General features: G+C 33.1%; 2 protein-coding genes and 1 non-coding gene across 3 annotated transcripts in view; all 3 read left to right on the top strand.

The window, feature by feature from the left end:
* The first annotated feature begins 1,367 nt into the window (after nucleotides 1-1,367).
* Nucleotides 1,368-17,560, top strand: part of LOC125860549 (25.3 kDa vesicle transport protein-like) — a 49,771-nt gene continuing 33,578 nt past the window's right edge. Inside the window, exon 1 of the mRNA XM_049540533.1 lies at nucleotides 1,368-1,377. The gene's annotated coding sequence lies outside the window, so the exon portion shown is untranslated. The remainder of the gene's footprint in view (nucleotides 1,378-17,560) is intronic.
* LOC125860545 (transcription initiation factor TFIID subunit 12b) lies at nucleotides 6,779-16,140 on the top strand. Its single transcript, XM_049540528.1, has 9 exons — nucleotides 6,779-7,672; nucleotides 8,152-8,361; nucleotides 11,070-11,570; nucleotides 12,036-12,110; nucleotides 12,369-12,447; nucleotides 13,691-13,755; nucleotides 14,523-14,558; nucleotides 14,639-14,865; nucleotides 15,784-16,140. The coding sequence occupies exons 1-8, from the start codon at nucleotides 6,899-6,901 to the stop codon at nucleotides 14,810-14,812; spliced, it is 1,914 nt and encodes a 637-aa protein (XP_049396485.1). The 5' UTR covers nucleotides 6,779-6,898; the 3' UTR covers nucleotides 14,813-14,865; nucleotides 15,784-16,140.
* On the top strand, nucleotides 16,995-17,067 carry TRNAA-UGC (transfer RNA alanine (anticodon UGC)). The gene has a single exon. It is a non-coding gene; the product is annotated as a tRNA-Ala (tRNA).

Here is a 17,560-nt window from a genome sequence, read left to right as displayed (position 1 = left end):
AAGGAATCAAAAATCCTAATATCCAAAAAAGGCAAACAAATTGTTTAGGGTAAGTATTATATTTAATTTATTTTCACATTATTCAAATTAGTAATTTTTTTGCTAAAAATATCACATGCTTATTGTTGTTTCGAAACTTTTGTTTGGGTGAAACTTGTACAAAATGTGAATAGTATTTGTACGAATCTGACTTTAATATATGATTTTGGGATATTATAGGAAATGTGATATAATATTGGCATGCAAATGGTATGAATTGTGTTTTGACATTGGTTTGATATCAGTAGCTCAATGGTATGAATTGTTAAATTGGTATGTAAATAGTATGAATTGTTAAATTACTCAGTTTTACATGAATTATGACTAATATTGATATAAAATTGGGATTTTTTCTAATAGGAAGGTTTCTTTTTCAATTTATTCATTAATGTATTTAAATTTTTAACATTGGTATGAAAATGGTATAAAATGATTTTTCTTTCAATTTTTTTCAGTGATTGTGGTTTGTACACATATCTATTTGTTGAATACATCAGAAATGGAGTTTTTGATAGGCGTTCTGTTGATATCGATGCAAAGTACCATCGTCAAAAGTATGCCACAATCATATGGCATTATGGAAAAACAAAGAATGATGATAGCGTAACCATTGAAAGTGAAGTAACTGGCACTGTTGCTAGCAAATTTAGTGGATCCCGCATAGCAAAAGAACATGCTCCGAATATTAGTAATTATCCCACACCAAGATCACGGAGATCAAATTTGAGATAGTTGATTGCACCTTAGACTTTTTAGAATTACAAGTTTTTTTTAACTTTTGGACGATATTTTTGTGTTTGTTACAGCTTTAAGTATTTGATATATATAATATTCACTGTTTTATTCCAAAAAGATACCAACTACATATGAATTACAGATTGACTATTGTAATCGCAGGATACTAGTTATATACAGACTGCATTCCAAATGGATACACCATTCTAAAGATAAATTACACATTGACTATAATAATTCTCGGGATAACAGTTATATACAAAATGCATACAAATTGGATTCAACATTTAGAGTTTATGATTTTACAATGTCTTATTAACTAAAAAGAAATCATACTACTAATTTAGAGTTCATGAGCTAACTTTGACTTATAATTGGTATCCAAATTGTACACCTTTGGCATCCAAATTAACATTCTAACACAAAAAAAATAAAATAAATGAAGTTGGTATCTAACATGTATAAATACCTTGTATAAACGATTATGATAATGTAAAATAGTGATAATTGTATTTTATAACAGCCTCAATTACATTTTTGTTTTACATTTTTTTCATCCTAGACAATTTACAACCTAATTGTAAATTATATTGTCTTAACAAGCGTGGATTAAGTAATTTTAAAGATTGATGAGTCCACAAATTGGACTCATTTAGGGCTTTATTTTGATAGAAATAGTGTTCTCAAATGTTTATTTTGTCTCAATATCTGATAAAAACTCTTAAGTTTCAGGTATTTGAAGTTTTAGTGGAAGCATGGACACTTAAGCGCAAAAAGGAACAAAAAGGTTGAAAAGAACGAAGAAGCTGAAGTCTGAGCATCGCAAATCACACTTGGCGATTCGCCGAAGGGACGCACTTTGCCCTTTGTTCCAGTACGCAAAGCCCTGAAGGAGCAAGATAAAAAAGGCGATGAAAGGAGCAGTCGGCGTTTCGCCGAATAATTCTGCGAAGCAGTACCATCTTGCCCAATGACACAGAGCACGACCATGCTGAATGTTAGTGCAAGACGGCGACGAACTACACCAAAGGGCGAATCATCGAGTTAATCGGCGATTCCGACTAACCACGCCGAACTATCCCCTCCATCTGAAAATCAACATATTTCCCTGTTTCATTAAAAAGAAACAGTTAGTCTTACATAATACAAAACAATTATAAATATGTTGTATTTATATTAACTTTTCATACCAAAGATAATACAAATTTCATCCACAACTTCATTCTACTCACACAAAATTATACACACTCGTCATTACTTATTCATACAAATATCATTCCAGGCAATCTATCAAAATTCATACCATAAAACAGATTTCACAGAAAAATAACATTTCACATTTCAGACCGACTTAATACACATTTCATACAAATAATCATACTTCTTACTCATATTTTTTTACACAATACTGAATAATTTTTCTTACCAATTAGTTCATTCTTCTCACACAAATTTATACACAATCATCACTACTTAGTCATAACAATATCATTTCAAAACATTCTACAATAATTCACACCACAAAACACATTACATAAAAAATAACGTTTCACATTTCATACCAACTTAATACTTTTTTCATACAAATCTTCATACCTTTTTACTAAATTTTTTTTACACAATAGTAAATACACTTCATACCAATATCATTCCATTTACACTACCAAATTCATTCCTACCTATACATTTTATTTATATTTTTAGGAAACAAAATAGTATTCCATATTATAATTCTAATCTGCATACCAAATTCATCTAATTATTATTATCAAATTGACTAAAGAAATACCTGTTTCATAACAATGTTACAACAAATTTCACACTTTTTTTCCCACAAATTTCATAACTTTACAATGATAAAACTATTAATATTATATACATTTATACTCAAATCATTCATAGATTAAGCCAATTTCACACGAAATCAAGGTATATACAGTATACAAAATAACCAAAAAAAAATCAGAAACGTACCAACAAAATTAGAGATTTTCATTAACTATTGTTTCACAAAAATTATTATGTATTATGAACAAAATGCATTGTTTATACAAAAAACATCACAACTTCAATCTAGTAAACAAAAACAAAATCACAAAAATGTGATTTACAATTTCATTGCTCTTTTTTTTTTTTTCATTTCAGTAATATACAAATACAAACAATTAATCATACAAAATACTAACCTGAAGGATCCTATCTACCACCATGTTTAATTAATATAGATAAGAAGTCGTCCATCACAACAAAATCAAATTTTTTCAAACAAAAAAGAAATTGATTTACTCGCCAGTGACAACAATTCTGGAAAAAAAAAATGCAGAGAGAGAAACATTGAAGAAAAAATGGATAAAATAAGACTTTTTAATTAATTTTAACAGATTAAAGTGAATTAAGGAAAACAACTATTCCTAATTAGTTTGAATCTCCTAAATTTATGCTAATTAATAATTATCATCCATCAATTCAAATTTAATTAATACATTTATTTCCGTTGTTTTGTTTTTTTTTCTTCAAAATCGATTTATTTTCCTTTTTTATCTTTTTTTTTTCAAAACAGATTTTTTTTTTTTAATAAATTGTTATAACTTGAAATTTTTTATTGTTACAACTTGAAAATTTTATTCTACTACTATAACTTGAAAATATTAGTCTAATAAATGTCATATATGAAAATTTTCACTTTATACAATTAGTTTATACTTGTAAAGCATATAATTGTACAAAATGTGTCATTCGATTTTTCTAACCAACAATTACAATATAATTGTTAATATACAATTTCTCTATTTTTGTATAAACAAAAATACATACTTGTGAACCATTAGAATGAACAAAACATTGATAATTCATTTTTGAAAATTTCAATTATATACTATACAAATCAATCGTATTCTTTTTTGCCGTTCAAAACATGAAGTTTAATTTCCGCATTGAATATACAAGAATATTAATGAACCATACATTTTTTCGTTTAATATTGCTTCAGTGGTATGAGGAAACCAGTTGTTATGGTGCTTGAATCATGGGATTATGTAAATTTTTTGTTACCTTATTTAGCGTTCATGTATCTAGTTATTAAAAAAACTAAACTCTAATCATGAAATGCAATTAGATAAACTATACCTATAGAACGTTATTTCATTAAATCAATTTGACATATATAAAATTTTCCCAAATAAAAATAAACAGGGAATATGCTCAACATTTGATTTTGTTACCAACGTAACATATGATGTACTATTGCATTTTATTTTTGCTCATCAATTTATTTATTTGAATATATGGATTTTCCGCGAATTCATAAATATTATATATATTTATTTATTATCAAATTTTGTGCTAACAAGTATTATATTTTTTCCCTTTATTTTTTTATTAATTATTATTATAATAATAATATTGTTCTTCACTTTTCTACATTTATTTTTTATTATAGATATTCAAACGAATATTTCAAAGTTATTAATTATTTTATTGTAAATATTAATGAAATATATTTTTTTACAATAAAATATAGTTGATGACTTAATAATTTTATAGTATATCTTTACATAATAATTTAACTGTTATTAGTTTCATATGTTTTTTTAAAAAAAATCTTATTTAAACTCTAATATCACAAAATATAAATTTTTAAATTTCAAACTTGGTCAATTTTTTCATACAATTATACATCTGTTAAATATTTTCTTTAAACGGAAAAATATAATTTCTCTAAAAAAATTACTCAAAAAATATTGTGCTACATTTTTTTACTCATCCCCAACATTCATATCCCAATCAATATTCTAGTCCGGTCCTTTGACTTCAAATACATTTTCAAGAAAATTTTGACCTTGTTTTTAGTAATAAGGGGTCTTAAATTTTTTTCCTTTTTCATAAACGCTTTTTTCTCAATATTTTTATTTTTTTCTTCTATATATATAGACCTAAAACAGAGAGATAAAGCGGCGGAGAAAGCACCAAAATAATCTAATTTTCTTAAAACCTAAGCAACACTATCTACCACTAGTCATTTTTTGTTCAAATCACAGTTTCACCACTAGACTACATGTGAGCTCCTTCTTACTATAGCCATACTATTGTATTTTCTCCCTTCAATTACCTTAAAATTCATTGTTATATCATGACAATCTCATTTTCAAAGCTCGTCATTGAATTTGATATAGTCCAATCTAAGACATTTATTTTATTTTATTTTTTTGAAAATTGCTTTTATCAAGTTGCATTTTGCAAGCTAAACAATCGTTGATATTGTATCAAGATTGGATTGGAGTTTTTTTTTACCACACGAGTAAGTTCGTAGAAATCTATTTTTATCCCCTTTTGTTTCATTAATTCCTTAATCATTTTTGTCGACGTCTAGTTATTGTTGATTGATTTATTAACTCAATGGATCTTTAAGAGTATTGAATTGTTTGATACTATATAATATGTGTCAACTAGATTAACTATTAAAGAATTTTGATAAAAGTATTCTTTATTAGTTCATAAAGAATTTTCTTATATATAATTTGAAGGTCGCCAATCTTAATTATTTTTTTATAACATGAAGAATAAATCTCATCTACAAGAGAATTGCATTGTCATTAAATTTTATTTTTCTTTCAAAGCATGTAATTATATACAAGGATTTAGATTTATTTTTTCTTTCAGATCATGTAATTATATACAAAGATTTATCTTCTATCTTATTGTGAGTAGTTCATATTAATTTTCCTTGGGCGAAAATCAATTGAAGGCCAAATTCATAATAAACTTTTGAGAAGCAAAAGTTGATGTACAAAATTAGTTCATATTACGTTATATTATGTAAAATGTAAGAAATTGGAACTTATGTGTTTATTTTGATAAAAAAAAGATTTGTTATTTTAATTAGTCTAACACTAAGAACGTACTGCTTTGAATATCTTTTACATGTATATCACAATGGAATGTCATTGCTTGAAGTTCAACCACAACGATTGAATGAGTCAACTATGAAATAGAGTTCAAGTAAAATCGTTGTCTCGACAAGGCATCAGGTACATGACAAAAAAGATAGCTATACATATTGAAAAATACGAGCAATCATTAGTTTGATGGCGAAATATTATTTATGTTGCATGAGATATTTGTGAATCATTTTTAATATGTTAAAAATATTTTAACCCTTTCCTTTAAGGATTGTTTGGCAGATAGGATAAAAATAATAATATCAAGATTAATTAACTCCATCTCATGTTTGATTTAAAGTATTAAATAATCGCGAAATTAGTTTATCTCACCATTTATCCTAAAACAGTAAAATTACTATCCCCAAATTAGTAGTATAATACAGGGGAAACTAAGCAAATACCCCATAAAAGTAAAATAATTATAAACATATGCCCCTTACATTCATATACCATTAAATAATTACACTATATATCCTCAATTAATTTCGCTCAACTGATACTAAACAAGTATAAGACTGATAATTTCACTTATTTGATATTGTGTTGATATCATTAAGATTTCTTGTTTAGAAGTTACTCATTATTCAATGATAATTATAGTGTCATAAGTATCATTGACTAATGAGTAATTTGTGAACAAAAAACCTTAATGATACCAATACAGTATATATATACTGATCAGTTAAGCAAAATTATCAACCTTAAACGAAAATTATTAGCTTTAATGAAGAAATGTATGAACTGTAATTATTTATGAGAGAATGAATATTTCTTGAATTGCTTTAAATTTGAATATATACATGTAATTATTAGGTTTTATGGCTCACTCATGTAGTTTTTTTCCTATAATATATATACTGGCTAAACAAGTGAGATTGGGATTATCATATTATACTAGTAATTCACTTGTGCACAATAGTTAAACAAGTGGTTAAATATTAAATATCGGGTAAAAATTGGTTACCGCATGAAATTGTTACTTTTGACAATTGTTACACGTGGGCTACTATGGGACCCGCAGAAGTCTAATTAATCTATGCTAATTCACTTTCTTCTTCGACGACGGAGTCTTCCACAGTCCCCAAAATCCCCAAACTGAAAATTCAAAGTTTCCGATGACTCGGTTGATCTGAATTCCGTTCAGTCGACGAATCATCATCATCACAACACCAACCGATAAACAAATGGCTGAAATTCCGTCATCTTCACCAAAATTAACTCAACCATCGAACCCTATAATCGATACTACAAACCAAGTATCCGCCGCCGGAGCTGCATCGTCGGCGACGTTGTCTAATCCCGGAATTACGATGACTTCTCCGTCTAACAACAATTCAATCGCACAATCGCCTTCAATTGACCTCCCTCAAATCCCGTTAACCCAATCTCAGCAACAGCAGCAGCAGCATCAAATTCAGATGCAGCAGCCTCAACAGCAGCAGCAGCAGCAGCAATTGACACAATCTCAACAACAGCAGCAAATGCAGCTCCAGCAGCAGCAGAATAATTCGAGTAATCTTAACGGCAGTAACAGCAACTTGATGTCCGCCTCTAATTTTCAGATGCAGCAAAACTTGCAGAGATCACCCTCAATGGCGAGAATGAGTCAATTGCAAATGCAACAGCAGCAACAACAATTTGGTTTGATGAGGCAGCAATCAGGAGGACTTTATGGTCAAATGAATTTTGGGGTTGGAGGTACTTCGCTCCAGCAACAGCAGCAACAACAATTACAACAGCAGCAACAGCAACTGCAGCAACAATTTCAACAACAGCAACAGCAGCAGCAACAACAGAACCAACAACAGCAGCAAATAGGTGGTCAGATGGGTAGCGGAAATTTAGCTAGGGCAGCTTTAATGGGACAGACGGGCCATCTGCCCATGTTATCTGGACAAGCTGCTGTTGCAGCAGCGGCTGTTGCCCAGTTCAATTTGCAATCTCAATTTTTGAATTCGGTATCATTTCAGCACTTTTATTACACCTTATCATAGATTTATATGCCTCTAGAAAACTTATTTATTAAATTGTTGTTGTTGTTGTTATTGTTATTGCTATTGTTATTACTGCTATTATTTGTACATATTTAAATTCCTTTTCACTTTAATTTGGTATGATGACAACACGATATGGAGAAACGTGGTGAAGATTCATAAAGACGCCCCAACTTGTCCGGGACTAACACGTAGTAGTAGTAGTTATTGTTATCACGTTAACACTTGTAGGATTCATGCAAATGGATTCAAAGTTTTATATTATGTTTTACCAACTCTACTCCGGGCCATTTAATGCATAACTTTGTTTGAGAATTTTGCAGCGTTTTAAAAAAAATTAAGAAACGCAGCTTCTATTTGTCATTGTTATTTTACTTGATGAAGTTAAGTGTAAATTGCCGTGCTTTTAAGTGTTGCTGAAAGGAGTTTTATTCTGGTTTCAGCCACGGCAGAAGGCGGGTCTAATGCAGGGGAATCAATTCCATACAGGGAATTCCCATGGCCAGTCCTTACAGGCAATGGGGATGATGGGATCTCTCAACATGAGCTCTCAGCTAAGGGCAAACGGGGCCCTGGCATATGCACAAAGGGTGAATCAAAGTCAGCTGAGGCAACAGCAATTGGCCCAGCAAAATCCTCTCACCACTACTCAGGTGCCAATCTTGAAACATGCTAGTGATATATGTTTCATGCTAAAAACTATCCGTCTCATTTGTTCTACTGAATTTTCCACATGACACCGTGGTAAAATGGAGGTGACTCTTTCAGGAAACCTGGTTGCAATTTTTCTCACATCTGAGCTCAAGTTGTATAAACCAAAAAAAAAACTGTCCACATAATTTATTCTTCAAATCAATCAGGTCATGAATTTGGTTGTTAGTCATAACAGCTAGCCAAAGAGAATTTTTTGTGTTTTCATTGTCATGGAAATTTCCTTTCATGTGAGAGGGTTTTTCGAGATATTTTCGTGAAAGATTTCTCTGGGTATCTTGAAACTTTTATTTTATTTTCCTAATGATATAAATTAAACTTTGAAACTAGGATATGACTGTATTTATTAAATTGATCACCGGATACTTGGATTATGCGAACACAACAATGACACATATGCATAAATGTGTAACGCCATTCAAGTAATTCAGCATATAGCAAATAAATGCTGATTCAGCACTAGGTCCATGCTTAACCTTTTTATCCAAAAAAATGTCTCATTAGGACAATCTCAAGTTTTAACACATGGAGACTTTAAGAGCCTTTTAGCTCATGGTACTGTATCTCAGAGATTTTTCACTGTAACTACCCCTTTACAGTGTTCCACTCGAGGTGGCACAAAATTTCAATCCATGTAAAATCTTATGGTTAGATATGAGAATAGCTTTGTAAGGAAAAAATTCCCTTGTGAAAAGTTTGAATTTGATCCAAAGACACATAGGTTAGCAGTTAGCTGCTCTTACAGTTCCTCAGTACTATATTTCCAGCATGGCGTTCTTATCTGAACGAACAGTTTCTCATTGAGTATGCTGCAATTTCTCGGTTTATATGCTGTAATAGCTAAGTCCTGAGGTGCCAAGTATGAGCATTTAACAGCAGTGGAAGTATCATTAACACAGTTTGTCCCTTTGCGGACAGATTCATAACTGGTTTTCTTTCTTCATGGAGTCGAACTCTGGTTTTCTTTTTTCCTAAAAATATGTTACTGCTGGTAGACCTAATTTATGACTTGTTTTCCCCCTTTTTGTTCATTTTTATGGAAACGTTAGGGTTTATCGGCTCCTGACCCTTTTACGACTTACAATTTCTCAAATTTGGTTAGTGGGGCAGATGAATGGAACAATCGTTCTGATATAATTAATTTATTTTCCTAAGAGGTTGAACCTTTTTTTAAAGAAGTGCTAAAGAAAGCATGAGAATGATCGTCCATTTATAAGCTAAAATACACTAGCTTATTTATTGTTTTCCCTTCAATTCTTCTTTTTCCTAACCAATTGACCTCCATGCCAAGTTAGAACTGCTGACCGAAAGTAGGAGATTTACTATTTTAAAAAATTAACAAGTTACTTCAAGTTGACATTACGTCATGGAAGTGCAGTAGTCTAGAAGGAGCGAGAGATGGAGACACCCTTAAAGTTAAGTGGAAGTTTTGGAGAGGGGCAAGAAGCTTCATCGAGTGGTAACTCTGCTGAATGAAAAGGATGGAAGTGTTCTAACACATTGCAATTTCATACTTAAGATGAAGACGTTTGAAAACAACATTGAAATGAAGAAATTTAAAAACAAAATTGAAAATGAAAATGAAAATGAAAATGAAAATCCCAATGAACTTGAAATTGGTATGTTAGGGAATGCTGCAGTAGAAGCAATCATTTCTTTGTCATATGTGGAATGATGTATCTCCCACTTGTAGGATTACACTGGGTATGCTGTTGTTGTTGTTGACTGCCTAATTTGCTACTTTCTATAAAATACTTTGGGACAATTTGATGCATTTATTTTTTTGTAACTTCAAAGTTCAATCTTTTATTAATTTTGACTTTCTTAGTTAGCAACGTTTTTGGTTGTTATACTATTCAAGTTGAACGAGCTTTTCTTTCCTCTAGTAGACTTCTCACAAATGTCATTTTGTTAAATAATCCTATGATTTTAACCCTCAACTAGTTGGATTATGTTTTGTGTAAAACCATCTTTGAGTTAGTTGCTTCAATCACTTAATTTTCTCTAGATAAGAAATAGTTCATCAAGGGAGAAGATTTAGCCTGTAGGATCTGAACTTTCTGGTTATAATTATGCTCTAAGGCACGAAAGAGAATCTTGGATAAAATATTCTTGCCAATAGATATTTTTATTGACATAGCAGTAGGAATTCCTTTTACTCGTCTTGCTAATTTTCACACTTGATACAAAGAAACCCTCTGCATGCTTTCTTGGTCGAGTTTGTCGCAACGGGATTGCCTAGTGTGGTTTATCTCTCCTGTGTGGTTGGCGGGCTATTACACTGGCACAAGGTTCACCCTGTGCACACCCGAAGGGTTGTGGCGGGTGGTTTCCTTGTCTTAAAAATTAAATTAAATATATCCTTGTGTAATTACAAGTTAATTGAATCAGCCAAGATGAAATCTGGTTATAAAGTGCTTCATAGTTGTGGATGTCGTCATGTTGCTAGATATTTGAAGCTGATGGTCATTTAAGGCTGTCATAATTTCATGATTATCTTCACTTATTTAATTTTGCTTTCTCCGTTCAGTAGATCACATGTAATTCTCTTGTGGAATTTAATGTATATAATCCAATACTCTCTTGTCTTCCTTATTACGTTGCAATAATTTGTTTTTATTGCTCACTTTGACGTTACAATTTTCTGTAGAAAATATCGGCTCAGAGTCTTCCAAGGACGTCATTTGCTAACTCTCAGTTACCTGGGTTGACTCAGAATGGACAGTCTGCAATTATGCAGAACAATTCATCACAGCAGCAGTGGTTGAAGCCAATGCCTGCGATTTCTACTCCTAATTCCCCTTCCTTTCGTCTTCAACAGCAAAGGCAGCAAATGCTTCTACAACACCAAAACTCAATGGGTTTGAACCCACAACAACTATCGCAAATTGTACAACAGCAGCAACAGATTGGACACCCTCAGATGCATCAACAGCAACAGCAGCAGCAACAACAACAGCAGCTTTCACATCAGCAGCAATCTTCCCCGAGGATGGCTGCTCCAGCTGGCCAAAAATCTTTGAGTTTAACTGGATCACAACCAGATGCTACTGGATCCGGAACAACTACTCCGGGGGGAAGTTCAAGTCAGGGGACTGAAGCAAGCAATCAGCTTCTTGGAAAGAGAAAGATACAGGATTTGGTTTCACAGGTCTTTCCTCTGCTTCACTTTCTCAATCTTTAAAATGTTGTTATCAGTGTTGGGAACTTCAAAAAGAATTATGGATTTCTTTCCATCTGTCCTAGCCTTGGTAGACAGAGTTACCTGGTACCGGCTGCTAGTGGTAGGTATCCTGTGAAATTAGTCAAGGTGCGCAAAAGCTTGCCCGAACACCACGGTTATCAAAAAAAAAAACTTCAGAATTTTCTGACAGATTATGAATACTGATGGTGATAACATTCCTCCCCTCCCTCCCAACTACAAAAGATTCACTTTGCTTCCAATCATAACATGTAGAATTTCTCTGAACTAATTTTCTGAAGAGAATGGAACTGACTGAAATTGGAATATTTTACTGAAGAGATTGAGTCTGACTAACCTAATATTATGGTCAACACTGGTACTATTGTAAAGTTCTCCTACTGCTGATTTTGCTCACTGATGTTGATGTTTCAGGTGGATGCGCAGGGAAAGCTTGATCCTGAAGTTGAAGATCTTCTTCTAGAGATTGCTGATGACTTCATTGATTCGGTTAGGCTTGAAAATGCTTTAGTCATTTTTTTGTCTTTCTTTTCTGGGGGATGTTGGTTGCTGGGTTATTTTGGGGTTTGCTGTGTGTATCACATTTGACTAGCGCTGCAATATATTAGTTGATATTTTTCTGAACTAAAATTTATTAATCTGGGCACTTGTACCAGTTTGTTCTAGTTTCTTCTGAAATTCTTTGCGGATAAATTGTTCATGAAAAATGACATACATGAATATATTTTACATTGATTCTCATTGCAGGTTACTACATTTGCTTGCAATTTGGCGAAGCATCGGAAATCTTCAACTTTGGAGTCCAAGGATGTACTGCTACATCTAGGTTTGTGCCTGCAACTGCAAATAAAAGACCTGTTCTTTAGTTTGTTTCCATTATTTTGAAAAAGTGCTATGATGGCTTGGGATAGTAATTACTTGAAAAAATTATATTATTAGGTGTAAAAGCTGTGTTTTACTGCTATATATGTTTTTAAACTTTTAGTATAATTTCTTTATTTTCTTTTTGTTGATCAGTATGTTCTTTACAGTCTTATGCAGTGAGATACTCCTCATGTAGGGAAGAAACCATCCTTCCTCTGTGGAATGTTTAGTTTCACAAAATTTGGACCATATTTTCGTTGACATAAAATGCGCCAAAGGTTGTTATGTTTGTAGACAAATAAAATACCTTAGGTTTAAGGCTCTCCCAGTAGCTGTTGTCCTCTCCGTGTTCCTTAGTTTCTGATGATAATAGGAAGCTCATAGATCATGTTCACAAATGGAGCTATATGCTGAACTGGGTAATGGCAGTTTTGTCAGCATTTTCACTTTGATACCAACGTTTATCGTATCATCTCCTTCATTTTCTTATGCATTTCAAGCTTTTCATCTGCTTATGGACGCATCCAAATGCTATACTTGAATTGAAATGCCACCACTTTCTTATTTATAAGTAGCAAGCAAAATTTCAATGACGGAATGCAGTTTTAATACAAGCTCCCTCTGTCCCTTCGGTGACATCCGATAAAATTGGAATGATACCAAACTCTCTCTTATCATTAGGAGTAGTTGCAGCTTATGCTATATCTGTGTAAGCTTTTGAATGTGAGTTCCAGGAACTTAAAACATCAAACTTAACCCTTATGGTAGAACAATATGACCTTGCCTCTGAAAGATACACATATAAGCTGTATATATAGAGAGATCAAGTAGTTTTGAAACTTTCCACCCATTTCATGTTTTAACTACAACATACCCAATGTGATACATGTATATTTATTGTCAAGGTACTATCTCAAATATTTGTAATATGTAAACATCAATATCAGTAATGTCCAACTGCTTTGCCCAATGTCATATATTTTATCGCTCATAGAGGACTACTTTATGATGTCTTCTAATATGCTTTCGGTGGGCGCACAAGCATGTGCATACACCCACAGACATTTAGGGTACGTTGTTTACACTTTACAGTTGGTATTTTAGGGAGATGTTTGTATCGTCTAAAGATGTTTTATATCATATATTAAGAAATAAAGGAAACTGAGGTATTTTTCTAATCTAAATGTTGTTGTGATTCTCTACAGAGAAAAACTGGCACTTGACTATTCCAGGCTTCTCAAGTGAAGAGAGGAAACACTATCCAGAAAATGTATGTAGCTCTGCCTCTTTTTCTTAGCCTTTTCATGGGTGGTATATTCCCTTCTTGTATCTGCACTAATGTAGAATAATGATGTGACTTGAATTATGACTACTAAAAGAGCACCAAGGGTGTGACCTAGTGGTCAATGAAGTGGGTTGAGAACAACCCTTCGGGGTGGCACAGTGGTTTGGGCTTGGGACTTCCATGTTGGAGGTCTCAAGTTCGAAACCCCTTGCTAGCGAAAGCAAGGGGTCTGCCTTCTGGGTCGAGCTCGTCGCACCGGGCTTGCCTAGTGCAGGTTACCTCTCCTATGTGGTTTGTGAGCTATTGCATAGGAGCGGGGGTTTTACCCTATGCGCACCCAAAGGGTAGCGGCTGCGGGTTTCCCTTGTCATCAAAAAATGAAATGGGTTGAGAACCATAAGGTCTCAGGAACCTCCCTCCCAGCAGAGACAGAAATACTTGGTGATTTCTCTGTCCTAGCCTTGGTGGATAAAGTTACTTGGTATTTATTGTTGTTGGGAGGTGGGAGATATCCTGTGGAATTAGTGGAGGTGTGCGCAAGCAAGCCCTAACACCACGGTTATAAAAAAAAAGAATTATTACTACTAATAGTAAACTGTTACAATATCTTTAACTCATCCTTGCTCATTTGTTTAGTTGCTGATTGTAGTCCACAATTGCTGGTAATCTGCTTATTCATCAATGATTGTAGTTATTTAGATTGGGTGGAATCTCAGGCTACTTTTTGACATAATGTTTCTAACTCTGTGCAGTCATCAAGTGATCTCCACAAAAAGCGTTTGGATGTGGTGAGTGCAATTCTATATGATAATATAACCTGCCTCGATCTTGATGGATAATTTTTAGAATCATTGTTAATTTGACTCAGATACGTACCTTGATGGAGACCTCACAAACAGAAACAAGTACAAATAGTAGTGCTAAGGAAACCGTCAGACCAGGGGCGGGTGAATCAAATCACATGATCAGACCTCCAAGTTCGGACAACATGGTTTCACAGTCTAATGCTTCTCAAATGTTGCATGAGATGACAAGGTTTTGATGGTCCCTGGAGTTCTTTGTGTATCTCCCGTGTTAACTGTACAGACCTTGATGGTAAGTATTACTTCTTTTAAGATGAATTCTACTGTGATTTGCTTGTTTTCTGGAGAGCCCAGCCTATAGTGGCCCTGAATTTTCATGCCCCATCACTATGTTTGCACTTCACAAGCGATCCTTCTCTAGACCAATATCAGTTGCCCATTGGATAAATGTGCTGTATGTCTGGAGTTCTAAATCATGTCTTGGCTGCTGCAAAATGATAGTAATGTTATTTCTTTTTGGGTTTCATTGCAAATCAGTAGTTTAGTTCTTGGGTACATCCGATTAAAAAACGGTTTTTGTCATGACATGCTTCTAGTGATAAATGGGTACTTCTCATTTGTTGGTGTAAAGCATGTTTAGTATCATTGCATGTGTGTTAGAATCTAAACCCTGAAGCTCTACACCACTTGACTACGGAAGCCTGCTTTCTGCTTTTTTGTAGAAGTCTAGGATGCTACCTTCAATTTCTGGCATAATTCTGAACAACTCATACTGCTAAAGAGATGTTGTACCCCTCCATGACAATTACTAGTTTGCATATCCTTTTCTGGACAAGTCAGCATCACGTGCATATAGTAAGGCACTAAGGCTCTATCTTGAGCCAATTGAGCATGCATTGCTGTTAGAAACAATGTTTTACTTGGGCTTTTGGAAGTAAGTTTGCCACCACAGCTATGCATTCCAATTTTAGAGGCATCAGGAAGCTGTTCTCACCTTTACTTTGAAACAGCAGATGGGATCTGGTCCATCCATCTGGAGACTTGCTGCATATTTCCCAGCTCACCACTCTATTTATCTCTTATTTCACAAGTCGCTTTGTCATGCACTTTGCTTACCATGTTTGCATATACGGAGCTAATTACATTCTTGACATGCACTTTGCTTACCATGTTTACATATACGGAGCTAATCATATTCTCCATTTTGCAGATCAAGAAATGGGAGGCATAGGTTATATAGGTGTAGCATAATGGAAGTTTTTACAAGACGTTGGAGGCATCTGAAGGAACATTGCAGAATGAACCACCAATAGTTGAATGGTTTTGAAGGGCCTGTAATTACGCAGTTTAGTTTACAGTAGCTAGCTAATTCAGCCTGTGAGGATGAAGTTGCTCAAATTTGGTTTCTCCACCATACCCCTCTGGAAAACATGTTTACTAGTCCTGTAAATTAATTCCTGATACCAAAGAATGAGGTTAAGTTCTTTGTTTTCCCCTTTATCATAGTTGGCACGCTGTATCAAACAGGTTTTATGATGTTACAAATCACAAACGGTTTTTTTTTCAAGGGTACCTTTTAAGATTTCACAATGATAGAGACGTGAAAATTACTATAGAAAATCCTTGTGACATTTTCATTACAAGAGAACACTCTAGCAGTCACCATATTACCGATTTAGCTAAGCTTCTGCAATACTATCAATCATCATCTCAAAAGCTATGAGAATTTATAACGTATCATAAACTGCCTTCATCAACATATATACCTAGCAGAATTTTGATCGGCAAATTAGTCATCTGATTCAAATATATTGACTATTGAGGACGAATTTCCTGTAATTCACTTTCTGGTAATGGTTGATTTCTATGTACCTGTATAAACTAGTAACTTTCATTAGATTATATTCCTTCATGAATAAGAAGCTAAGGAGTTATCATATTCCTTTTCTTATTGATGCTGATATGTTTTTACTTGAGCTGAAGGTCTATCGAAAAGGGAATCTCTCTGCTTTTACAATGTAGGGGTAAAATTGTGTACACGTTGTTGTCACTGGGAGTTGATACGCACTTAGGCAAATGCAGATGTTGAAAGTGTAATAGTATGAAAGATATATATAGCCTTGGGAAAAGCAACAAACTAGTGATGATGAACACACAACCAATTACTTGCCTGGCATCTATCTCACTATGTTATATACATGATATTATTTAAGCGGTGTCGAATGCTAATAAATTACTCTAATAAGATCATTTTAATAAAAACACATTCAACTAACAACAACATACTATAAGTGAAATCTAGGGAGAGTGGTGTGTACGCAACATTACTGTTTGCAAGTGATATATTTTCTGAGTTCAAATAAGAATAAGCGTATTTGATGAGTTCAAGTAATATATTTGCTCTCTCATTGTTGTAGCATCGGGGATGTAGCTCAAATGGTAGAGCGCTCGCTTTGCATGCGAGAGGCACGGGGTTCGATCCCCCGCATCTCCATATGGGAATTATTTTTTTCTCATATTTCTACCAAATGTTGAATTATTATTTTTTTTCTTATATTTTAACCTCTTATGAGTGATGCATTATTTCTCTTAAGTTGTCAATTCAAACTATTTCAAGTTAAACTTGGAAAATAAAATAATCTAAAATTATATTAAGTTGTCAATTCAAAGAAGTAGGCAAGAGTAAAATCTAATCAAAAGAAGTTGATTATTTGAAAATTTCCTTAAGACGTTATGACCAATAACATTTCATTATTTGGAAATAGAGAGTGGTCCAAACACGTAAGTAAGAACGTTATAACTATGATATTTAGTCTTATTTTTCTCTAACTATTTATCATAGATTTTAGATCAAATTTTGAAAATGTATCTTTAAATAATTGTTTGATTATGAAATTTGATCTTCAAATATTTCAATCTCCAAAAAGTTGGTTCGAACTAGCTTTGGGGTTTTTGTAACTTTCACACACAAAACTTTAAAAAAAAAA

The sequence above is a fragment of the Solanum stenotomum genome, chromosome 3 (assembly GCF_019186545.1).
Source record: "Solanum stenotomum isolate F172 chromosome 3, ASM1918654v1, whole genome shotgun sequence".
Lineage (NCBI taxonomy): Eukaryota > Viridiplantae > Streptophyta > Magnoliopsida > Solanales > Solanaceae > Solanum > Solanum stenotomum.
The sequence above is the reverse complement of the archived record's forward strand: the minus strand, read 5'-3'. Positions and strand labels throughout refer to the sequence as shown.

Excerpts from the sequence above, each read along its gene's own strand:
- LOC125860545 (XM_049540528.1), top strand. The coding sequence starts at position 6,899 with ATGGCTGAAATTCCGTCATCTTCACCAAAATTAACTCAACCATCGAAC. Across the intron at positions 12,111-12,368 it reads CTGATGACTTCATTGATTCG|GTTACTACATTTGCTTGCAA; the intron begins GTTAGGCTTGAA and ends TTCTCATTGCAG. Across the intron at positions 14,559-14,638 it reads ACAAAAAGCGTTTGGATGTG|ATACGTACCTTGATGGAGAC; the intron begins GTGAGTGCAATT and ends AATTTGACTCAG.